This window comes from Condylura cristata, unplaced genomic scaffold (genome assembly GCF_000260355.1).
Source record: "Condylura cristata isolate star-nosed mole 26May11 unplaced genomic scaffold, ConCri1.0 scaffold00012, whole genome shotgun sequence".
NCBI classification, from domain to species: domain Eukaryota; kingdom Metazoa; phylum Chordata; class Mammalia; order Eulipotyphla; family Talpidae; genus Condylura; species Condylura cristata.
Window position 1 is genome coordinate 10794516 of NW_004567113.1, and position 26217 is coordinate 10820732.

A 26217-nucleotide genomic window follows, 5' to 3' on the forward strand; every position below is an offset into this window, starting at 1 on the left:
ATTCAACTCAGACCCAAATGTTATTATATCTTCCTTAAGGCAATGTATGTTTACCATTTCACTCACTGACATTATCATATCACTTTTATCACACTTTTGGCTGACTGTTTGCCAACCTCCGTAATGCAAAACCCAGTCTTTTCACCTAAAATAGTGAGTAAGACAGAGCAAAACTGCAATATTATGTATGGGATATAGACAGACTGTCTACAAAAGTGACTGTCAATAATTATTTCCCATCCTTAAATACACACGCCATTCTTTTCTTCAAAAGGTAGAGTTGATTTTCAAATATGTTCATCTGAACTGACAGTATACTTTGCTTCTGACCACTAATATTCAGTGGATGTGATATGGGAATTCTGAACCTAGACCTTTAATAGACCGGTAACTTCATTCCTATTGTCTATGAGCCCTACAGCACTGTGTAAAAAGTCCCAACAATTCACTTAAAGAAGAAGGCTTGGAAGATACTGAGCTGCAAATACAAGGAGAGATCCTACCAGCCACTGGCCATTTCAGACTCTCAGCACAGGTGCCAGACTTTGAATGCAATTCCCTTGGATACTGCCGAAATTATAAGATTCAGCACCATGAAGAACAGAGATAAGGTGTCTTTGCCAAACAAATGAAGATTAGAAAAGGCTGTGGTTGTTTTAAAGCAATTAACGTTTTGAGTAGTTGGCGATGCAAAAATAATACCAGAAATAATTACTGATACCAGAAATTGGATGCTGCTACAGCAAAAACCTAAAATTTGTGGTATTGAGTCTGGAACTAGGGAGAGTCTGGAGACTCAGTTAGGAGACAATGAGGAAGAACTATAAGGACAATGAGAAAATTTCCATTGAAATTAGGAAAGGTAAGTGCTTATTAAGCAATAATGATAAAATTAGCAACACTATTGTCTGCAGCAACTTAGAACACAGAAAATGTTACTGATAAAAACAAAGAAACTGTTTAAAGAAGAAGAATTTAGAGAGCTTTACTACCCCAGGTACAGTGTCTCCAGTTGCTAAAGGTTACTTAAAAGTAAAAAACTACCACAGAGCAAAGATCAAGATATAGCCTGTAATATATAACCTACAGACCAGTTACCATAGCACTTCTTCTTAAAAAATCTCTTAAAGGTTTAAGGTGGCATCTCATAAATTATTATTTTTTTTAAAATATTTATTTATTTATTTATTTATGGCCTGCGGTACAGGCTAGAGGTACTGGGGCCGTGAGAGGCTTCACCAGAGACAGAGTGGGGAGCAGAACAGGCCGACTGACGAAGTACACTGCTGAGGGGAGCAGCAGGTGGGTCAGGAGAGATCTGCAGGGCCACATGGATCACCTCCAGGGTGGGGATGGAAGTCATGCCGAAGTGGCTTTAGCTTCTCAGTGCTGTGCTTAACCCGCTGCACCACCAGGGAAGGCCCAACATCTCATAAATTATTTTAACAGTACAAAAGTACACAGAAGATGGCCCTTCTTGGTGGCGCAATGGGTTAAAGCGCAGCACTGAGAAGCTGGCTGTGGCTGCTTGGGAGCCAGTTCAACCCCACCAGGGAGCTGACCCACATGGTGCGGGAGACCTCACCTGTCTCGCCCACTTCTCCCCTCAGCAGTGTTTTTCATCCATCTGCTTGTTTTGTTCCCCACTCTGTCTCTAGTGAGGCCTCTCACCACCCCTGCTCCTCTGGCTTGTACCCCAGTTCTGTATGCATAAATAAATAAATCTTTAAAAAAATTTACAAGCACATACAAATTTTTTGTTTGGGAATGCAAGAGACCTAGACTAGGCAAAATCTCAAAAAGGAATTTACTCCATCTGATCTGTAGATTTTAAATCTATAGTGATTTTCTCCACAAATAGCTTTCTACAAATTATTTCTGCACAGTATATACTTGAGCTCTTTTCACCAAGTGGTAGAATCTATTTCCCTTACTTGAATCTCCATGATCCCTCTCTTGTGATTTGCTTTGACCAATAGCATGTGCCAGAAATGACAGTGTCATCTGGGCTTAACCCTGGTGAGGTTCACAAGCTACGAGTTTCATTGTTAGAACTCTGAGCTATTACATCAATGGACAAATCTGCTAGAGTTATAGATTACCTGAGAAAAAGTTCTATTAGATGTGAGATGAGAAAGGGCAGAGGGAATTAGAGGGGAGACTGGGAGTTAGAGGGAAGACTGGGGAGTTAAAGGGGAAACTGGGGAGTTAGAGGGGAGACTAAGTAACCTCCCCAAGACAATGCTTGAAACTTATGAGTAATGCTTTTATTATTATTGTGAAAATAGTTATTTTAATTACATCGCCAATAACCCAAGCTGTGCTTATAAATATTTTTAATACTTTTCTCTTAAATGAAAGAATGCCATGCTACTATTCTAAACATTCATGTTTCCAGTGTAAAAGTTTAATAAACTTTTAATTTAGAAACACAGAAAAAGAACAGATAATAATTTCTCAAGAGCAAGAATGTATGGAAGAGAAAAACACACAAATCATCAACCACTTTCCCTTGTAACTTAGTAAAAGCAGTTTGCCCCTGTGAAAAAATAAAATCAATCCTGGGCACAGTGACCCTCTCAGTGAGGGAGTGGCACTCCACTCCATGGTGACATTTCAATTTGAAATTCTCAGAGGATAGCAAAATCTTGAACTCTACCTGTCAAATGATGGCTTCTCCCCACAATCAAAGGCATCCTGGAGCTCCTTAACAAGATTCGCCTGGCCTGGCAGTCGAAAGAGACCCTCTTCTTTCAGACCCCTTTGTCGGATGAAGTCCACACACTGCTCCACCAACATTGGAGCCAGCCGGTTCCCATATCTCTTTTCATAACGGACAGTGTCTTCGAGTTTCTGTCCAAAAATACCTGGAGAAATAGAGGCACAAAGTTAATTTGAAAAACTTATTTCTTCCCATTGGTTGTTTTCTTTGAAAAGACAAATGCTAGATGGTGTCACTGAATGTTAAATACTGAGAAACTAAGCAAAGGAACAGATAGAGCAAAATTTAAAAACTGACCCTGGAAAATTGATTATAGAACTGAGGACTTCAGAGGGGAAAGAGTAAGGTGAGGAGGGAGCACAGTGGACTAAGGTCGTGGAACATAGGTGCTTTGGTGGTGGGAGCACTGTGGCAATGACACTTGGGGGAGGAGAGAGTCCAATATCCCTAAGTGCAAGCAAAAGTGTAAACCAACATCCACTCAGTAAAATGAATGAATGAATGAGTAAATAAATGGTTAAACTCAATGTGAAGGTGAAACAAAGACTGGAATGGTGATGAGCATTTAACATTTGGTAATTCATGTTATTACATAATCACATTCATTATAAATAATCTTTCAAATAAAAAATGTTCACGTTATGCTTTCCCCCTTCCCTTACATTACACATCGAGTTCCAAGCCACATAAAAGTTTGGAGATATCTACTTTGAAACAAGAAACACTGTAATAAATATAATGTGGATTTTTTTTCTTTTGGAAAAGAAATTGGACTCATAAACTTAAAACCACAAATAGCCTGCAGATAGTATCAAATGCTATTTTTTGGTTACATATTTAACTTGATGTCTAACTTTGATTTAGTTTAAATGTTTTTCATTTCTCTCTTCACCGGTTTTCAATCAAGTGATGATACCATGGGTCACATCAAGATGATAACTAGGCAGTGAAATTCAGAATTCTCATTCATGTATTTCAGATAATGATCTCTTTTAAAACTGTTGTTTATATGCTTTACATAAATAAATTTATATTAATTTATTTGAGAAGGAAATATTTGAATTATGAAGCAGTGCATAACAAATGAACAGACCGTATCATGGTGGTTTGCTGTGAATGGGAGACATATCTTATTACACATTGTCTAGAACTGTCAGTACACAGAGGTAATAAAAAAAATCCAATTTTGTTCAGCTTTCATAAAGACTTAAAAATACTACAAATAATAATTCTTAGTACAAGCATTTGCACTGGACACTCCCATAATTCATCATAGGCGTACCACTGTTTAAGAAGCTATGGCTCTAAAAGGTATTTCTATTAAGCAGTAGTTTGGCAAAAGTGATCCATAAAAGAGAAAAAGCCAAGGTAAACGTGACTCCAATATTGCCAGAGGGGATAAATACCATCAAATAGTTTTAATGCTCTAATGAATTTCATAAAGGTGAAAGAAAAATAAATGTTGCATGTTCAAATTATTTCAGACTCTAGAAGTTTAGGAAATATTTTTCAAAACCATTTGGTTAAGAATTCGACCATGAGAACAGATATTTACTATTCTTTCTATAAATTATTTATAAATTCAGTAATGCAAAGTCTACATATTAAAAAAAACAACAAGTGCTACCAGAAAGGATACTTATGTTCAGTTAAAAACAATAACACACACACACATACACACACTGTTCTATACTTGGTAGAACAGCACTAATGGATTAAAGGCCAGGTGGCCAATATTAAAATAGAATTAGAAAATGGCACTACCTTAAGGCAGTGACAATTAAAGCTGGTGACAGACTTATTTAGCTTTCCTTATAGTCCTTGGAATAAGCATTTGAGAAATAACGGTGTGTGAGACATAGTTCACTAACTCATCATATATTCATACCCTATTTTCTCTTGTCATCTCCACTTAGGAGGCAGGAAAATGCAATACTTATGCTTCCCAGGAAGTCTTCTGGAGACTTTACAAATACATATTTTTCCTGATCAAAGAGAAAAGCTCAGCTGGAATTGCCAATCACTCCTTCTTTATATCTTGAACTTGGACTGGCATCTGCTAATGTAAGAGTCATCTTTGGCCATCAGGCAACAAAATGAGGGGAAGGCTGAAATGTGCGAAGAGAAAATGCGGCTAAAATCAGTGCTTTGCTGAGCTGAGCCAGCGGCACGTCTATATAACTTTCTTTATAGTGTGAGAAAATTAATTCCCTGTGTGCTTATGCCACCACTAGCTGTTTTCTGTTATTTACAGCAACACACACTTTTAAATCACTCAGTAGTTGTAATGATTTTGAAGAATGCAATAGTTTGATTATGACTGAAGAATTTATAAAGATGAGTTTTTTTTTTCTTCCTGTAGAGTTTTTTTTCCAAACAAATTCAATGTTTATTTGCCTAGGATATCTGAATCCTGGCCTGTCAAAATTAAGCTTCTCAAAGGTACTTACATATCATTTTAAAAATTCTGACATTTGGGGATAAATCTTATTTATTAGAGATTTTCTTCATGTTTTGCTCTGGGTTGATCTTATGTAAGGTTCCTCTCTATATCCTGTAGAAATTCTATTAAAAATATTCCAATCGTGCCTCCATGCGTTCTATCAATGATAACCAAACTTTCAAGATTTGGTTTTATGCAGTAAAAAAAAAAAAGTCAACTATTCTTTTCTTAAACTAGCAGTATTTCTTTTTTGCCAATAACTCAGGGAAGAGATAACAAAAGATAACAAATTTTCCTTTAGAAGGGCTTTCTTTGCTTTCTTTCCCTTCTTCTTCTTTTTCTTCTTCTTCTTCTTTTTTTTTTTTCAAAATGGCCTACTTTAAAATATGAATTTGCTTGAGGTATATAGTATAGCAAGAAATGAAAAGCCCACAATATTAGCATCTTTCAACTTAGTAAGTATGCATTATATAACATGTCCGTGACATATATTTATATAATAAGTATATAAGGTAGCTCTTTTATATGAGCAGGAATTGGGATTCAGATAGATTAAATAACTCACCCAAAGTTAGCTACACAACACCAAGTAACAGAAGTAAGCCCACATCCAGATTTATTCAGCTTTAAAACCTTGTTCATTCCAGTCTCTTCTCTATTTAATCACAATTATCATGTGTCTTCATTTTCTAGTAATGCCAAATATTAGCTGATTCTAAAAATGAGTAAAATCTCATTACTTTCATACTCTAAAAGCTGATAATAGCTAAGCTGCAATTACATATGTCAGGCCCATGGATATAAGCAACTTACTCCATCGCTCTCACTCTCTGAGACTGTAGATCACCTTGATTCCCATTTTATGGAAGAGGAGACTGACACACAGAAGAGTTAAGAAATTTGCTGTATGTCACACAGCTGATTAATGGTGGGACCAGGATTTGTTCAAGGCTATTAGATTTCAGAGCTACTCTGTCTTTACTACATAAAACTGCATAGTTTGCATAACTGTTGGAAACTGAGCTTTGAAGGAAGAAAGCTGCTGCTTTCTGACCTTAATGCCTTTCCTCACAGTAGGAGAAGAGATTTATGCTCACAAAATATAAATTGGGGAAGGTCAGAAAGAAAAGAAGGTAAAAATTGAAAAGTTAATCACCATCTTGCCCTAGGAAAAGATTTCCTTTAAGTAAAGACATGCCTACTTAGTAATGTAATATATAAAAGAATTAAAAATAGAAAATATGTACATATAATTCGAAATTCCTGTGGGGAAATGACCATATTTTGTCCTAGATTTGGTCTTGTAAAAAATTAGAATTGATTAAAAGAGATGCATATTTTCATTACGTGTCCTTGGAAATAGAATGTCCCTACTTCTCTGACTTAAATGAGTAGGTGTGAATTAGCTCCCTGTATGACAATGATCTTTTTATGCAGAAAAAGTTGTATTTTTTAAAATTACTTCTTTTTGAAGGAGCAGTGGTGCTTCAAATTTTAAAATTAACAAAATACATGTAGGTCATGAGATTTTCCAACTAGCATCACGGGAAAAGGATACATTGGTTAATAGATTATTAACAAGAATATTTCCTGTGGCATTAATCAGAGCTATAGCTATTTCAATGCCTAGGGAGTGCTATGCCCACACTTTCTGCGGATCATGGTATATCATGCATATTCCCCCTGAATGTACTGATGGTGTCATAAAGCACTACCCAGGACCTGAATTTTCATTGACTAATAAAGCAAATCACAAAGGTGAATTTATAATGTCTGTAGGATGCTATTTTAAGGAGAAGGCAGTGGGAGTGGGGAGTCGAGAAAGAAGGTGAGAGAGAGAGGAAGAGAGAGAGAGATCTATTTAAATCTAAATGTCTCATTTATTTATATACCCAGTAAAGAGGTAGTCTGTAAAGTTAGTAAGCATGATGCTATACAAATCCCATCTGCCCTAAAAATAAATACAAAAAATAAGAAAAGAAAATACTTTCTTAGACCTTCTTCACTGAAAATATTCTCTGATTCTCAACTGACAGTTAAATATGATACTGGTTCCATTTCATCAATTTCTATTCTCTTGCCAAGCTAGTGTAATTTTGCCACTAATGCTATCATTTCACTCAAAGATCTTTCTCTATAGTCATCAACAACTTACTAGTGTCCAATCACCATGAATCAAATTAATTTTTGTATTTCTTTATGCTTCACTTCCTTTCAAACTATCAATTTTCTTCTTCCTGACATGTTTTTCTGCATGCTATAGAATTCTTGTCCTCGATAAGGTTTTCTCAGTCTCCTTCTTGACCGTGTTATCTATTGTGCCCTTTCATAAGTTTACTGGCCATCTGGGTATTTTTCTCAAACTTATTTTCACCTTATTTCATAAATTTCTTTTTGCTAAATCCCAATTCATCTCCACTTTCTATAAATTATTTCCAGGTTAATACCTCATTTTGGGCATTTCTTAATATCTCTAGCTTTGGACTTTTAAGTGTCCATTAGAAACCTCAACATGGTTACCTCAAAGCATTCTCAAATTTAAAATTTTGAAAACTTGCTAATTGTCCCCTTTTCAAAACTTGCTCTATTTCTTACAGTCCTAATTTTGGTCATCATTATCAGAGATCCTCCTAAATCATTGAAGTACCATCTGACAGTCAACCTATATTACTACTTTTCTGCCCCTAATTTATTCACTATGTGGACACCTTCCAAATCATTGCCACTACATTAGGCTAAAATCTTCAATATTTCTTTCAATTTAGGAATTATTGTCACAGTAACCTTCATACACACAAACTAGATCAGCTGTTCTTCTGCTTCATTTCTTCCCACGGTGCCCACTGACCAATCAAATTCCTCCCCCCATGAAATCCAGAGTCCCCACAATCTGATCACTGTCTCTATCCATCATTCAAATCAACACATATCTAGGTACGATCCACTGTGGACCAGACATTGTGCCCTATCCATCCATCCTCAGTTCCAAAGCTTTCTCACTATCAACATGCTCTCTAACTACACTGAATTGTTTGCTTTTTTCTAAATATAACATGACTTATCATCATGTCTCTTTCTCAACTTTTGTTGAGAAGTCAAGAGTCAGCCAAGGAAAACATCTTCTGCAACATTTAACTTACATCATCTCTGTGTTGTCTTCACTAACATTCTCTCACTTCCAATTCAGATGCAAACTTGGTATATTTCTACTTTGATTGCTTAACACATTGATTTGCAATCATTTATTGAAGCATCTATCTATCCTTGACTATTCCTCTTCAGTGAAGAGGCTTTCATTTTAATAATTATTATAAAATATTTACATTTATTATGGTTATTATAAATAATATTGAGTAACAGTTTTTTACTATATATCCAGCCTATGAGCCTCAGAGAGGTTAGGTAAATTTCCCAAGGTCTTATAGACTCAAGGATTTAACTGGGCTTGACTCCAGCACTGAAAAACTTCAAGCTTCATATTCATTCTACCATAGTGCTATGTTCTGAATATTTGTGTAACTTTAAAATTCCTCTGTTGATATCTCACGCCTAAGGTGATAGTATTCAGTGGTGGGACATGTGGAAGTGATGAGGTCATGAAGATCAAGTCCTCATAAATGGAGTAAATGTCCTATTAAAGGCACCTCAGTATATCTCTTGCTTTCTGCTTTTTGTCATGTGATCATACAGCAAATTGACAATCTGCAACTAGAAGAGGGAGAACCTGATCATGCCTACCTGATCTCAGCCTTCTTGCTTCCAAAAAATGAGAAATAAATTTCTGTTGTTTATAAGCTACTTTGTCTGTGGCATTTTGTTACAGCATCCTGAATAGACAAAGACACACAGCAAACTCTCTCCCTGGAACCTGATAGCAAAGTCGGTAAGAATCAAGCGCTCCATAAAAATTAAGGTATTATGCATGCATTGAAGCAAAAAATTTCACTTCAATTATAGAAATAAATGCATACCTTTCATGTAAAACAAAAACCATCAGGCCCTTCCTGGTGGCGCAGCGGGTTAAAGCACAGCACTAAGAAGCTAAAGTCACTTCTGCACGGGTTCTGTTCCACCTTCCCCGGAGCGTGCAGACCTCTCCTGACCCGCCCGCTGCTCCCCTTCAGCAGTGTACTTCGTAAATCTGCCTGTTCTGTTCCCACTCTGTCTCTGGTGAGTCCTCTCACCCTCCGCATCTCTGGACTGTACCCCAATTCTGTGTGAATAAATAAGTAAATCTTAAAAAAAAAAAAAAAAAAACAAAGGTCCTCAAGTTGTGACTTTGATTTCTTTAAAAACTTGTAAACAAAAAAAGTACTTGGTTTATGGTTGGCAAGGTAGAAGTTAAAAAAAAATCTTGGTTTTGTTCAAGTTCTCTGTTATCATTTAGTTTTTGGGCTTCCTTATTCCTTTCCTCCTATAGATAATATGCTAAGCCATGTATAAATTGACTTTATCTGTCTTTCTGTTTATTATAAGCTTTCTTGCAGAAGCAGCTGTGGTATTACCAGCATTATAATAATTTTCAACTGAAACTGAATATTCACCCAAGGTGAATGGGAAAAATCAGAAGAAAAGATTCAACTTGCTATAGAACTAAGAAAGCAAGCCTGCCAATGTTTACTTCAGTTCATAACTGGCACTTTCTAAGTTACCAATAAGCCTTGCAAAAATTGAAAGCTTTTTATCCAAGAACCACAGAATCTATAATAACCAGGGAATGTTTGATGTGATTTTGACTCATTTTGTGGTCAGAACAGGGGAAGGGGAAAGGAAACAAAGACTTAGAAAAATTAAGAAAGTATAATAACCTGAACATAGAGACCCAGTTACCTGACTCTTAGACACCATTACATCTGGGTTTCAAGTCATGTGGTTTACATGTATTTTCTTATTTGACACTCAGACATTCTGTAAAGAAGTCCCCCTTCTACAAACAGATTGAGAGATGCCAGGTCACATGTGTAGAAAATTGCAGATCTGGGACCCAAAAACATGTCCATCAGTTCTGCTTCCTTTTGCATTACAGTAATGCAAAATTAGATTGCTTTTTTCATAAACCTAATGATAATCTCTCAGCATTATATAGACCAATTTTACCTTTGCAGATGATCCATGGTCAGTTTTTATTCACGGACCCCTCAGACTTCATACAGACTTGGTGTAATTCTTATCATTGAGTAAGCAGTTATTTATTTCTTTCACTATCCCTTGAAGCTTGAGAACTCATAGATTTAAGGTCATTATTTTTTATTGTTGTTGTCTTTTCATTCTTAGCATCACTTGGTAAATATTGCATAAACTTTGATATATGAGTTAATAAGCTAATCATTTATAGAACTGGACAGTAGAATTATGTTAAAAATTAATTTTGTAAATGCAATTTAACATACAGCAAATGTTCAAGAAAATATTGTTCTTATCTACCATCAAAGCAAAAAAAATTCTGTTTTGATTAGTTATTGTCCTAGGACTAGCAGAAAACATAAACAATAATGATATATAATTTACCAGTTTGCAATCAGCCTTGAAATTCATCCTTGATTAAATAGATCTATTGCCTTTCTTCATTTTTAGAAAAAATAAATATATATAAAAAGGTACATATTTATTTATTTATGCATATAGATCCGGGGTACAGGCCAGAGGTGAAGGGATAGTGAGTGGATTCACTAGAGACAGAGTGGGGAGCAGAACAGGCAGATGGACAAAGTACACTGTGGAAGAGAGCCACAGGCGAGACAGAAGAGGTCTGCGGCGCCATCTGGAACACCTTCCGTGTGGGAGCGGGGTAGAAGCGGCATTGAAGCTGCTGCTGCTCGCTTGCAGTGCTGCGCTTTCACCTACTGCACCACCAGGGTGGGCCCACAAATACTTTTTTTTTTTAAACCACAATATGCATAAAGCATAATGTATAAAGATGGTAGCTGTGACCAAATAGTAGCATCTGAGTAATGTAAGGACTATCGTGTAGATGGATAATGTGTCAACAGAGAAGACTTGATGGAAAACGAGAGCCAACAATGTCTTGAAGAAACTATAGGGGCCCTCTGGTGGAGCGACAAGCTAAGGCGTAGTACTATGAAGCTAGCCGCAGTCGCTTCAGCACTAGTTGGATCCCTAGCCAGGGAGGTGACCCACATGGGGTGGCAGACCTCTCCTGACCGCCCACTGCCCCCCTCAGTAGTGCATTTCAGTACATCTGCCTGTTCTGCTCTGCACTCTGTCTCTGATGAATCCTCTCACCGCTCCTGCACCTTGGCCTGTATCCCAGTTCTATATGCATAAATAAATAAACATTAAAAACAAAAAAGAAACTATTGAACAGACAACAGAGGAGAGACGCGACCCGGAAGAGCGGCAAAGTGAACAAAAACAAAAAGGTGATGGAGGAGATGACTTTAGAGAGAAAGCGTGTGGTGGTCCATGGATCTGGGAGTTTATTCTCTACAGAATGGCTTGAATTGGTTTGAAAACCTTAGAAACCATGTATAATAGTTAAGACTTCCTCCAGGATCACTAGGGAGTCAAATCATTTTGGGCCATGGAAGACTACTTGACAGTACTCTTTTGGAATAAGCTATTGGATAAAGCTTTACAAGATGGGCTGGGTATTGCAGGAATTTCGGAAGAATAATTCAGTGGAAAGAAATGAAGTTGGAGGCATTTTGAAGTTCTTAGGTAAAAAAGTTGTGTATAGGAAAGAATAAAAACATTGAGAGGGCCCTCCCTAGCAGTCAGCACTGCATAGAGGGCCTCAGCCATTTCAATGGGAGTTCAATCCCTGCCCCTGAGGTGACCCACATGGCGCGGCAGACGTCTCCTGACTGGCCAGCTGCTCCCCTCAGCAGTGTACTTTGTCAGTCTGTCTGTTCTGCTCCCCACTCTGTCTCTGGTGAGTCCTTTCACTGCCCCTCCAACTCTGACCTGTACCCAGTATTGTATGCATCAATAAATAACCTTAAAAAAATTTGGTACTAAGTTGATAGAACTAGAAAGAGAGTTAAATGTATGCAAAGAAGGAAGAAGCACTGGAGCTTATGTGGTTATAAGCCACTGGGGAATTAATTACAACTTATCTCCAAGAAGGGGCAAGTCAGGAAAAGTAAAGTTAGGGCTTAGAATTTTACTTATTATATCCTGTGATAACAAATTACAGCAGGTAGCCTATTATGCGCAGAAATTAACTCCAATCTCAGGACCCAAAGCATTGTGCACCTGCAGGTAATCAAAGGATTATTTTTTATGTTCCAAACACTAGATATCAGTCTTACAGAGGTATATATATGTATTCAAAGTCAATAGGCAAAAAAATACATTTGTAATCTTAATCTGAACAGAACATTAATTCCAAAATACCATGACCTCCAGCTTCTAGCCAAACAGATGTTTCTTAGTTTTTTTTTGTTCTTTTTGTCATCTCAGTTGTAATCCTCGAGGACTTCCCACCACCACTTCACCCATGTGCCATCACTATAGTCCCGTGTCCTCTCTCCACCCCAATTTTGATCTTATTCCCCTGTCCTCCCCCGTAGAATGTTTCTGGTTTATAGTTGTTAGTTGACGTTCATTTTTACTTTATTACAATAACTATACATACATACATACATACATACATACACACACACACACACGCACACACACACATATATTTTCCTGATCCCTTACACTCCTGCTATGAGTGAAACCATCTGGTATTTTGGTATTTTTCTTTTTCTTTCTGGCTTATTTCACTAAGCCTGCTATTTCCCAGCCACATCCATGTTAGATTTCTGAAACTACTGGGGGACATTTTCATTAACCTTTGTTAGCACCTAAACAAAGATAAGATGAAACGAGTAGCAAAGGATGGAAGAGAAGGGAACCCTGAGTCATTTGTTATGGCTTGCACAACATACAAGTAAGTTCCAAAGCACTCTGCAAACTTGCACTCATCTACACACTTCATTTTGAGGCTATTCTCATGTGAGTCTTCTCTTCGGTAAGCCTAACCTTGACAACAGTACAAAATATATTTTAAATGTGGACCAGGGAAAGGAGACACATCAACAGTTTTTAGTTCTGGGCACTTTTCCATCATTCATGAACTCTCCTTTTTGCATTCAATGAAATGACTTAAGTGGTTGCTCTCCAACAGGCTTGGGAACAAACTGAGAAATCCAGATCAATTTCTTGAACTCTGTGAATACCCAGAAGATTAAATCAAAGCACAAAAGAACACTCTTAAAGTGGCACATGGTTTGGGAACCCAGGATTAGAAAAAAAATTCATTATTTTCAGTGTAGACCTCAAATAAAGGTGGAGACAGCAAGCTTCACTTGCTGCTTATGTGATTGACCAGGGTGGCACAGAAACAGCAGCCAGCAGCAGCCCACCTTCTCCCAGAGCCCAGCGGAGTCATTGTGGTTAGGCAGCCAGCGACTGAGCAAGGCTGGCAAGAGCTGGCTCTGGAGGAAGGGAAAGGAAACTTAAAACAGCTGAATGCTTCCTGCACCTCCTGTCCTCTCTGGTTCCAGCAGAAACCAGCATACAGCTTGGTAAATGAAATATCTGTTAATCCATGACTCAAATGCTGAACATTCTTCAAATTACTAGGACCTTGCTTAGAGAAGGATGATATTTTAAAAATAACCCACAGAAGATGATAGATGGAAGCTGTTTCCCACTCTTTCAGTTGCCAGTCATGGGAATCTTTCTGCAGACCCTGTCTTCCCTTATTGGAATTTGAGAATAAAGGGAAGACAGTTAATGAGCAGTATTAACCAGTATTAACCGGGATTCCTGAAGTCTTGCTTTTACATTGATATTGAGGCAAGTTAGTGGGAAAGGTGAAGCATGCTTTGCTTTGTGCTTTGAAGACATGTGTGTTGTCCCAAAGACTTTTCAAGTTACAAGTGAACAGCAATCACCCACAAAAGTAGACTTCTCTATGTATTTAGTTAAACACAGTGTAGCTGCTGATGGGTGGGGGGAAAAATGCCTTTAACACAATTGGGTCACAGTCTTTCTCAATTTCCATCATTGTCCATTTCTTTATCTATATAGTCTCAGGGTGATCATGGAATCTCTATACAGCCATAAAATATGAGCCATGTATCTCATTTAACCCTCTTTGGGGATGAACAGGAGTATACTTTAATACCTGCATTCCTTGTTAATATTATTAGAGAATGCACATAGACAGAGTTTAACTGCTCAAAGGGAAAGACTCTGAAGGAGCATAGCTTAGTTTCAAAAATTTCCCACTGTATTTTGCTTTGTATGTGTGCTTTCTCTTATTTTGTTTTCTTTTCATGATTTTGTTCATTACTACTACGTAGAGAGAGTTAATTAGTCATTGGCAGATCAAAGCAAAAAGGGAAAAGGATCTGTAATTGCTGGCATTGAAATCAGTTTGAGTTTAAGTTATCATTTTATTGTGCATGCCATTAAAATTGCAAACAACTGGTTCCCATTTAATGGAATAGTCATTTATTCCTTATCATTTAGCAATCATTTAAGTGAGTATTCCACTTAAAAAAATCTCATTTTAAAGACAAAGCATATTTTAAAAATATTATGATGCGGATGGTTTCTAAAGGCATTTCATTTTAACTATGTTGTAACCCTTCAAGTGCCCCCCAAACAAATCAGTTCAGAAATACCTCAGTTTCTCTTCTTGGTCATGAATTAAGTTTTCCTACACCTTACTCCTAGTAATTCATATCTTTAGCCTCTTCCAATGCCACCCTATGATATATTTCAAAAGTCCACGTGCCTCTCATGACCAATCAGTATTAATCAGTTTGATTAAAACTCCCCTGAAAAGACATCACCACAGTTAACCTGATTATTAAAATTTTCTCAGCAAGAAATGGGAGGCCAGAGGAAGCAGCCAGAATGACAACAATGTGATAGGAGCAAGAACAGGGATCTGGGCCCCTCCCCAACACCCCCAAGGAGTGACAGCCTGACTGTGATCTGAGGTTGCTTTACCCCCTTCCTCTCAAGAGTATCAGCCAGCTCACTTAGTGGCCTCCAGTCAAGGTGATCTCCATAGGACAATTCTTTCTAAGAGCCCCACCTCCCAGCTCATACTCAGTATGAGACAGATCAATGTGAACCTTGTAAAATACAAACAGACAAGCGAAGTAACCTATAAATCACTTGCATAGGTCTAAACACTTATTTCCAAACTCCCCTTTTAATCTGAGTATCAATGACCCTACAGCATCAGAGAATATGTGCATATATTTTAAAAAGGACATAAGCACATTTGCTACCTACCTTTCCGAAAACTAAAGCACCTTTTGATTCTTCTGTATGTCGTTTTAGGAATGAAAGGCGTTGAAGCTAAGGCGGTTGAGGGGCGTCCCCCTGTATTTCGATCCTCAGGCATCATACAGGCCCGAAGTTCAAAACCAGTTTTCAGATTTCTTTAACACCTGCCTCTGTGTGACACCCCACAGCTACTGCTTCTCATGTTAGTTTATTTGTTAGGTTCACAGTGCTGTTCCTAGAACTCAAAGGTTTTGATCATCCAGGTCCTGAATCAGAGATAAGTTACCACCTCTCATTTACTTCCTTTTGGCAACAACTTCCTTTCCTCTTGTCTAATCCAGGGAGTTTTTAAGGTATTTTTTTAAAGTTTCTGCAGACATTCCAAAATGTCACAGCAAAAAGAACTGCAGCAAGGAAGCTGCACCTCCATTCAAATAGCAGAAATTGTTGCTGTGTTTCTGTTGTCGTTGTAAATAAGGAATTGTCTTCTCAGCTGGAACTCGGGACTGAGATTCCTCTGGAAAGGTCAGCAATAACTCTGTGCAAGGGGAAAGAGGAACAATAACAGAAAGGCCCCTGAGGCATACTTCAGAGCAGTCCTTGTAGTCTCTTTTCATCTGAGCACAAGGGGAGGGAAATAATGGCACCTTCTCCAGAAAGCATTTCAGTGCATGACAGAGTCTTGTCAAAGGGCCCCCAGATCCCCTTCCTCGGCCTTTGATGGTCTCTGCAGGCTTCTCCCTCCTCTCATCTGTCTTTAAACTCCTGGGACTCCGGAGGTAATCGCCACTTCAGAACAGACCAGTGCCCATTCCAGGAGGCTCCTTGGACCCGTAGAGGCAGTAGCTGTGCAAGGAGCTTCTCCACCCCCGCCTCCCGCTTGGCTCAGTCTTCCCTTTCTCAAATGAGAGCCTGCAGGAGCTGGCAGGGCTGCGGCTGCTCGTCACAGTCACCAGGGCTGCGGCTGCGGCTGTGACTGCTTTCTGTGCCCGTGGTCACATGCAGCAGGTGCAGTCACAACAGTAGGAAGGGCGGAGGGAGCTGCCACTGGGCGGGGACGGTGTGAACCCCTTTCTTCTTCCTTTGACTTTGTGCTGACTTCCCAGCTCTGTCTGTGCAACACCTTCACAGCTGGTTAACTCAACCCCTCCAGAAAACAAACAGCCTCACATTCCTGAGGGAGTAAACTTTTTGCTCTCTTTTTCTTTGCATTTTTTCTCTTCCTCTACAATATGTTTCTATTATAGCTATTTGAACACTGAATCTATTTTGTGAATGCTGATTTACATGTGGCTGCCATTCAAACGTGCGCTTGTATACGATTATACATTTGGTATTTAGAAAGCCATTCTAAAGCTAGTTACAGAATTTGCAGGCCTAACTACAAAACAAGTTAACTCATATGTGTTTGTTTTTATGCATTTCTATACTAATCTATTTCTCTGGTGATGTTTTGAAAACCAGTCTTATTTTTGACAGACTTTCCTGCTCTTGCCTTATCCTGAGTGCCCAGCCCCCCATATCCACCATCCCTCTCAGACCTGCTCACTGACCAATTTATCACTAGGTTAATCATTCATCCACCTGCTGTTCCATAAGCAGATTTGGAATGTTAGTGCTTTAACCCCAACTGACCCCCAAGCCCTCTGTGTTCCTTGCTAGTCATTCAGTAAGGGTTTTAAACATTTTTTTTTAATGCATACAGAACTGGGGTACAGGCCAGAAGTGCAGGGGCAGTGAGCAGCTTCACTAGAGACAGGGTTGGAAGCAGAACAGGAAGTTGTACACTGCTGAGGGGAGCAGCGGGTGGGTCAGGAGAGGTCCCCTGTGCCATGTGGATCACCCCAGGCCGGGAATTGAATTCGCCCTGAGCAGCTGCTGCTAGCTTGCAGTGCTGCGTCCTTACTGGTTGTGCTACCAGGGAGGGCCCAATCTTCTTTTTCAACTCTGCACTGTGCATATACCTCTAGTAACTTATTTCGCTGAATTTATTTCCTCCATTTTTGGAAGATTACTCCTAGCTCACTAATTCACAGAACTCTACTGCCCTTTATTGAAAACCATTGTCCTCATATCATCTTTACTAATTATTCATATGGAACTCCCTCTTAAATTAAAAAAACAAACAAACAACTATTGTTTATTTTTCTATCTGCTCCATTTCATGTATTTTGTTTTTCTTGTATTTAGAGTGAAGAAGTTATTTTTTCACATATCTCACATCACCTGAAATAGTTCTAGAAATAATATCTAGCATGATAGTGTCCACGTTAAAGCACAGTACTGAACTTTAACACACTGTGCCACCATGGAGAGCCCATTCAATAAGGGTTTTACAAAGCTGGAGGGGGCACTAATATAGTATTCTCTTTAAAAATGCCATTGCTCTGGCTAGACATACCTACATAGGTAATATTTTGTTATTGAAGAGATCATTATTAGACATATATACCCCATGGAACAATAAAAGTAAGCTTATTTTATAAGCTTACTGCTTAGAAAATAAGGACTCTTCTGTAAAACACACGCACACACACACAACTGTAAAAAACAAATGCTGGAGAGGAACCCTCTTACACTGCTGATGGGAATGTAAACTGGTCCAGCCACGATGAAAAGCTGTGTGGCATTTCCTTAGAACACTAAAAATGGATCTATCATGTTATCCAGGGATTCCACTACTAAGAATGAACCCCCAGGGCACAAGAACCCTTATTCCAAAGGAAACCTACACTCCTATGTTTATTGCAGCACAATTTACAATATCCAAGAAATGGCAGCAATCCAAATGCCCTAAAATAGACAAATGGATTGAAAAGCTGTGGTATATATGAACAATGGAATATTACTCAGCAATCCAAAAGGACATTTGTGCCAATTTTGCCATTTGTGCCAATACAGATGGAGCTGTAAGGGAATTTGAAAAACAGTTTTATTGAGATAAAATTCACAGACTCTTGAATACTGTCACTAAAGTATACAAGTGAATGTTTTTTAAATATACTCAGATACATACAATCACCATCATAGTTAATACTACATTTCATTTCCTCTTTTTTTTAGTAGGTCCCTATATCTCTTTATTTCCCCATTCTAGTCATAAATGATCACTATCCTACTTTCTGTCTCTGTAAATTTCCCTGTAGAATCATATATTTCTTTCACTTAGCATAATATTTTCAATCTTATTTATTATAATTTCTATCAGTATCTTACTCATTTTTTAACAACTGAATAATAATTTATTGTATAGATAGACTATGTTCTGTTAGTCCATTCATTAGCTGGTAAACCTTTGAGTGTCTCCATTTTTTGGCTCTTAGGAATAATGCCACCATAAATATTGATGTACTGACTTTTGCAGCAACATGGATGGAGCTGGAAAAGATCATGCTTAGTTAAATAAGCCAGAAAGAAAAGGAAAAATACCGGATGGTCTCACTCATAGCAGGAGTATAACAGACCCGGTGAGAAAATAATAATAATAATGAACAGCTCTATACCAGAGACATTTTATGGGGGTGGAGTGGAGAATGGGATCAAGAACAATGGTGGGAGGGAAATGCACTGGACTATGGTGATGGCACACAGAGATTACAACTGAGTGATAGGGAACCCCCGGGGATTACAACTGAGAAGGATAAATGCATAAAATGATGTAAAAATAAACTATGATATTATTTAAAAAATACTGATGTACAAGTATCTATGTAGATCTAAGTTTGGATATACCTTGAGGACACACATAGAGGTGCGAGTGTTGGGCCATATGAGGAATTGTCAGACTGGTTGAAAGGATCAGTTGTATCATTTTAAGCACCTATTAGCGATATATAAAGGTTTTGATTTCATCATATCCCTATTAATACTTGTTATTATCAGACTTTTAAATTTTAGTAATCCTAGGGTAAAAAGTAGAATTTTTTGTAGTTTTATTACCCTTTCCTTGATAACTAGTAACATTGAACCTCTTTTTATTTATTAGTTACATGTATTTTCTAGAGAACTGTTTATTCATATTCTTGTTTACTTTTAAATTGAATCAAATTGGGCTAAATTTATTATTTGCTTTTATGATTGATTTTATGAGTTTATTATGTACACTGATTACAAGTCCTTTATGAGATATGTGATTTACACATACTTCCTCCCAGTATGAGTTATCTTTACAATTTTTAATGAATAATATGTTTATTTTTACATCATTTTGTGCATTTTTCCATATCAGTTATAAACCCCTTGGGCTTCCCATCATCAAATCACACATGTGCCATAACCATAATCCAGTGTATCTTTACAATTTTTTAATGGTATCAAGTTATGGGTTTTTTCCCTAGTTCTGTGACAGTGTGATGAATACCTTCCTCCCTTAGTTTTACTGGTCTTATGTACAAAATGTGATGTTGAACCAATAGAAAACTAATTTCTAAGGAAATATTAAATGTAGTTCTAATAACTAAGATATGAGTTTACAGTCATTACCATTGAAAACATTTATTTACAATTCAGTGAGTATAGATTGATTTTATTAATACAAAACAGTTGGGTAGCCACTGAAAGTTTCTATCAGTATCAACATTGAGGTTACTTAGTTCTATATTATGTATTCTGTAGAAAACTGATATTTAGATGAATCACAAAGAATTTATTGCAAATTGAAGAAATACTATAAAGGTTGGCTTGCAATCAAAAAACAACAAAAAGGGTAGGAGATTTATTCTTTGCAAAATTGTCTCTATTATGAGTGCTCTATGCTAAAACATTTTTTTTTTCAAAAGTAAATCTGAATGCAGCATTTGAATACCCATGAAGTATATTCCATGGGATAAAGTATATTAATCAATCAATTGCAAGACTATTCCTTAAAGGTTCATATATGTGAAGTTCTTGCCTAATCCCACTAAGATCATTCCTGAGAGTCTTAGGCTGCTGGTAGGGATTCCTCTGGGCACTGATTTGGTGACTCTCACTCATTTTCTTTGAGTAAAGGACATAGGGTGAGGAGAGAGGGATAGAATGCCATTACCAATGGAAATAATCTGTCAACAAATGTGCATTCTTTAGCAAATATTAAGGACCCGCCTGACCTCAGGAACCCCAGAAATCTGTAACAGAGGTGAAAAGAGAATCTTTAGAGATGATAAGAACTGGGCCCTCCTTGGTGGCACAACTTGTTAAAGCTCAGCACTGTGAAGCTAGCCAAGGCCGCTTCAGCACCAGTCTGATACCTGCCAGGGAGCTGACCCACATGGTATAGCAGACCTCTCCTGTTTCCCCACTGCTCCCCTCAACAGTGTACTTCATCAATATGCTTGTTCTGCTCCCCACTTTATCACTGGGGAAGGCTCTCACCATCCCTGCACCTCTAGCCAGTACCCCAGTTCTGTATACATAAATAAATAAATCTTAAAAAAAAAAAAAAGAAATGAAAGAACTTTGTAAAGACATATGCAGAATCCTCTCTTAAAGCTCTGGGTGTAAGGATATCAGTCACAGGTCTTCAAATAAATGATCTACCTAGTCATTTACTTGCCATTTTAGTATGTGTTAGGGTGATCAAATAAATTGTCATCCAAAGTGGGACACCTTCAGGGTAAAAGATAGCACTGTCAATTAGCTAAGGACAACAGTTTAAACTAGACTGTTACTAGACAGATAGAAATGGTCATGCTGGTTAGGGACTACTTCTTTGACCAACAGAGAATACTGCGGAAAACACAACTTGTAGACATTTATCATTAACTGGTAAACTATCTACATGTCTTCAATGAATCTTCAGTATTTTAACTTTGGCTATTAATTTTCAATTTTTTAAAATATCTTTTGAAAGTTAGCCAAAAAATTTAAAGTGGCTAGTTAGTCTAATACTCTGACATGTGAAATGTTGAGGAAAAGAATATTTCTCCGTAAAAAGGGTGCTAAAATACACAAAAGGGAATATAAAGTAAATATGGGGATTGTCAATGACTTGGCAAATGAGAACTTGACTTAATACAACTTTCTGAACTATCCACATAGAACGATTAGACTTTACATTTTTAGAAATACATACTTATTGCAGAAAATTATCTTAGGATCCTTGTTCTTTGTTTTTTAGTGAACTTTTGCTTTAAATAAATTTTCTGTTTATATTATTCTAGCTTATATTTCTTGAGAGAAAAAGATCTCATCTTTTACCCTTCTTTCTTCTTTTAGTACTATTATTAGCTTAAGTTAGTTTATTCTTTGTAGGGTGCATTCTCAATACTATCTTAATTAACATTTAAAAAATTATTATCAAAATCAAAAACATTTGCCTGAAATAGCATTTTAAAAAAATATTTATTTATGTATACAAGAACTGGGGTACAGGCCAGAGGTGTGGTGGGTGAGAAGATTCACCAGAGACATAACGGGGAGCTGAACAGGCAGATGGACCGAGATGCACTGCTGAGAAGAGCAGTGGGTGGGTCAGGAGAGGTCTGTGGGTCACTTCCCTGGCTGGGTTTGAATTGTGTTGCACTGGCTATGGCTATAACCCATGTGCCACCAGGGAGGGCCCAGTAAAGAATTTTTTTTTTAAACTCCATTAATCATCATGTTTTCAAGCAAAGCTTTGCCATTCCTCTTTGATACCACTGAACATTCTATATCTTCCAAAGCATCTTGTCAAACTTTGATTTTTCCCAGACTCTAGATGTTTTAAACTATCTATATTTATATTATAATATCCAATTTTATGATTAAATGTGAAATCAAAAAGCATTCATTTTTATAATTCAAGATTTTCATAGACAAGTGTAGGTTATAAATCATATTTGACTTAAATTTAAGGGAATTACTAATAATGTGGCTCTTTACTTTTGATAGTTGCCTATTTGAAAATAGCAGTGGGAAGAAGGGATGAGTCAGTTTGGTCTAACTTTCTACTTTCCCATGATTTTAAAATATACTCACCTCCTCCAAAGGGTCCCCATATCACTCGGCGAATAGACTTCACCCAGTCTTCCATATCATTCTGGGTGCTAGCCATAAGGAGATAGCTCTCATGATTTGCTGTCATCCGATCTCGATCACCTCCTGTAGGAAGATAGGAACACGAGTGTCAACTCAGCCAGACATCCCCGCCAGCAGCCTCCTGGGGAATCCCTGAAAGATAGACTGTACAGCTAGTGTTATGTTCTACCCAGCAAAGTGGAAATATTAACCACAGGAGTAAAATGTTTCAAAAGAAAAGACTGACATTTCCAGAAGAAATATGGAGGACAAATGCCATTTCCCCAACAAAACCTGGCTTTTTTTTGTCCCAGTAATAAGCCATAGAGATGCATGAACTCTCAAGCCTATCTTCTGTCACCAAACTATGGTGCAGGAATATATAGCAGACACAAAATAAAATATGGAAAAGTGGTTTACAAAACCTAGATTTTGATTTCAACAAGTCTCAATATTACTTAGCACACACAGTGAGGTCACCAGGACATCATAGGTAAGAAAGAAAGACCTAGGACAGAGAAAAGAGGACAGGAAAAAATCTATACCTGAAGTGTAGATTGCTATTCTATGTGGCTCATTCTCCAAGGGATACTTCTTCCTGACACAGGAGGGCAAACAGAAAAAGAAGGAGGAAGACACAGCCTGGCCTGCCACATAGACAAATGAGCTTTCCACAGTATACTCCCACTGAGATGTCCTTTGGAACACAGTCATGCCTCTATGCAAAGGTGGATGATTTTTTCCTTTCTGTCCCTATCCCCCAAAGAAAAACCTCCACACTTTAAAACCTTTATAATACCTAATACCAATTTTGAAATGATGGACTATGATTTGGATGCAAATATAATTTCTTAGAAATATATTACAGCACATTTAAGTTTTCTTGGTGACTTAATTTTCTTATTTATAACATAGAGATAACCTTAAATGATCTTGAAAGAGGTTTAGAAGTATGGTTATTCTTATCTTTTATTGTATATTTAAAGAAATATTCCTTAAGTATTAGTGACTGTATGGCTTCAATCTCTTTAAGAACATAGTGCTTTTCACAAAAGGCATAATTAGGGAAATGGAACTTTAAGTATTTAGCTAAATTCTAATAATATTTTACTATTATATGAAATTTTAAGATGCTCAAGCTTATCAGCATTTAAGCTTTCACTGAATATTGTAAATATGCAGCCTATCATTGAATAAATTCTTATTCAAGTATTTTGTTTGGTTAAGAAGTGGCTAATTGTACTTTAGTATCTTTTAGAGTAATTTGCAGATTCTAGTTTACAAAAATAACAATACTCCTTATTTAATATCCAAACTAATTCAGTCATAACTCAAAGTTATAGGCATTTGAGTTTGTGACTTCTGAATTCTATGCCCTAGGTTGAGTAATATAACTCTTCTAGGACTGACAGGAATTTATAGAACAGGTAAAAGGTATGAGAAATGAAATAACTTTAAGCAGACCAGATGAAGAACTTTAATCGGTGTTTTACATTTTAATACAACTGAATGGGAACAGAGGAGGGCAAAGGGCTTTAATATGTTTCTCACATCATAGAGACCATCTCACTATTAGGAAAGACTGATCCTCTTACACCTTTAGTGCTATCCAATGTCAATCATGAATTCAAACAATTTGCATCTGAAAAAACATCAAGTAAGTACTCAGAAAAAACTCAAGAAATTAAGTTCTATTTTCTATAAGTTGCTTGACTTCTGGGAAATTATAACTTTTCTAAAGTGTTCTTAATTGTCCTTTAGTGGTAATAATACCTCTATAATAAATTTTGTGAGAATAAAATACAATAAATAACTAAAAATACTAGCACTGTGTTAGACTAAATGAGAGATTTTATAAATATTAACTTCATCTCTATAACTGCCTCCCATCCCCACAAATGCGAAAAGATGTATTGCATTAATTTGATCTCAGTTCTATTGTGTCTAGAAAGTGCTTGGAAATAATTTTTTTAAAGATTTTTTTAAAAAAAAAATTTATTTCTTTATGCATACAGAACTGGGATACAGGCCAGAGGTGCAGGGATGGTGAGAGGATTCACCAGAGACAGGGTAGGGAGCAGAACAGGCCAACTGTTCTGACGAAGTACCCTGCTGAGGGGAGTAGCAGGCAGGTCAGGAGAGGTCTGCCACAGCATGTGGGTCACGTCTGTTCAATTTCAGCCCTGGAGGTGACCCACATGGTGTGGCAGACTTCTCCTGACCCGCCCGCTGCTCCCCTCAGCAGGATCGAACTCAAGCTGCAGTGGCTTTAGCTTCTTAGTACTGTGCCACCAGGGAGGGCCGGTTGTTTTTTTGCTTTTTTTTTTTTTTTTTTTGGTAAGATTTATTTATTTGTGCATACAGAACTGGGGTACAGGCCAGAGGTGCAGGGGCAGTGAGAGACAGAGTGGGGAGCAGAACAGGCAGTTGGACAAAGTACACTGCTTTGAGGAGCAGTGGGTGGGTCAGGAGAGGTCTGTTGGGTGAGACAGGAGAGGACTGCTGTTCCTTGTGGGTCACCTCCGTGGCCAGGGATCAAACTTGCACTGATGTGGCTGTGGCCAGCTTGTAGTGCTATGTCCTAACCCTTTGCTCCACCAGGAGAGGGCCCCTCAGATAGATAAAGTTTTTTTTTAAAGGTCATCTTTTTATTTTTTGATATACAACAACATTTTATACACAGATCATGAATGTAAATATGCCCCATATTTATATGCATAGCATGACTATGTGGCATGGGAATGGCAGAAAGGACTAAATGACAAAGAAAATGATGCTTCATTTGGCATGGCACTAAAATTTTATTCTGTATTCTGATCCACTATACCACTGTTTTGGACCAAAAAAAAAAAAAAGCCATTCTGAAATCAGAATATTTTAATTATTATCTTCACTTGAAGGATGCTTTGCAATTCAGACAGTAATATCCTGCTGTGTCACTCCCAGTCCAGGCAAAAACAGCCCTGGTAATGAGAGTGAGTGACAGCCGCTAGGACTGAAAGCAGAGAAAAGACAGAATTATAAACACAACTGGCCATTATCCCCTGACTTTTCATTTGATTCTTTATCTCTGCCAGTGGCGCTGTGTGTCTGACCTTGAATCTCATTTAGACTGCCAATCACAGATATGAAAGCCCATCTGTGAATTTCACCCATAGATATAGATCTTGATTCCTCAGCGTACTAGCAAGAGAAGGGGAAATGATTAACAAAAACTTTTTCTATAAATCTTGAAGACAACATAGACTCATAGCTAAGAATGTTATTAAAATAGTCATTTATACAGAGATGAACTAGGTACTCTCTACTAAATATATGTGATTTTTAACTGGAGATGACATCTCTTCTCATTTGTATGTCTATACATTAGAAGGACTAAAAGTCTGGAGCTGGGCTTTGCAATTGAATAGACTGAAAAATAATTTATTGAATGGATGATTTGATAAATGAATAAAATCAACATTGACTTCAACTGTGCAAGTCAAGTTTTATTTACTTTGTTAATTCTTTATGGGGCTTAATGTTCCATTTAGCTATCTGTAAATCTAATATTCTTTCAAAAGTTGAAATTTTATAAAGGAGCCAGGAGATATAATATTCATTGGCATGACAGTGTGATAGCCACCTTCAATCCACCTCCAATTTATATATGCATATTACATATGTTTAGATGTAATATAGTACATTATATTATAGCACATTATAGCACAGTATATATTCTACATTCTTAAATTCTGTATTAACAGAAATACCTATGCAGTTTTTTGAATTTTAAAGATTTATTTCTTTATGCATACAGAACTGGGATACAGGCCAGAGG

At 37.3% G+C, this 26217-nt stretch overlaps 1 protein-coding gene across 4 annotated transcripts in view; it reads right to left on the minus strand.

Annotated features, from left to right (window-relative positions):
• The window catches only part of ARHGAP24 (Rho GTPase activating protein 24), a 644333-nt gene that overhangs the window by 40486 nt on the left and 577630 nt on the right, over positions 1–26217 (minus strand). For 3 of the 4 annotated variants that reach the window (XM_012724157.1, XM_004681145.2, XM_012724156.1), the window contains exons 4-5: positions 22359–22481; positions 2660–2867 (exon numbers count right to left, since the gene is read on the minus strand). In XM_012724157.1, coding sequence (XP_012579611.1) covers positions 2660–2867; positions 22359–22481 — 331 coding nt within the window. Of the gene's footprint in view, positions 1–2659; positions 2868–15428; positions 16416–22358; positions 22482–26217 lie in introns of those variants that run through there. The other variant, XM_004681146.2, reaches the window with a different exon arrangement.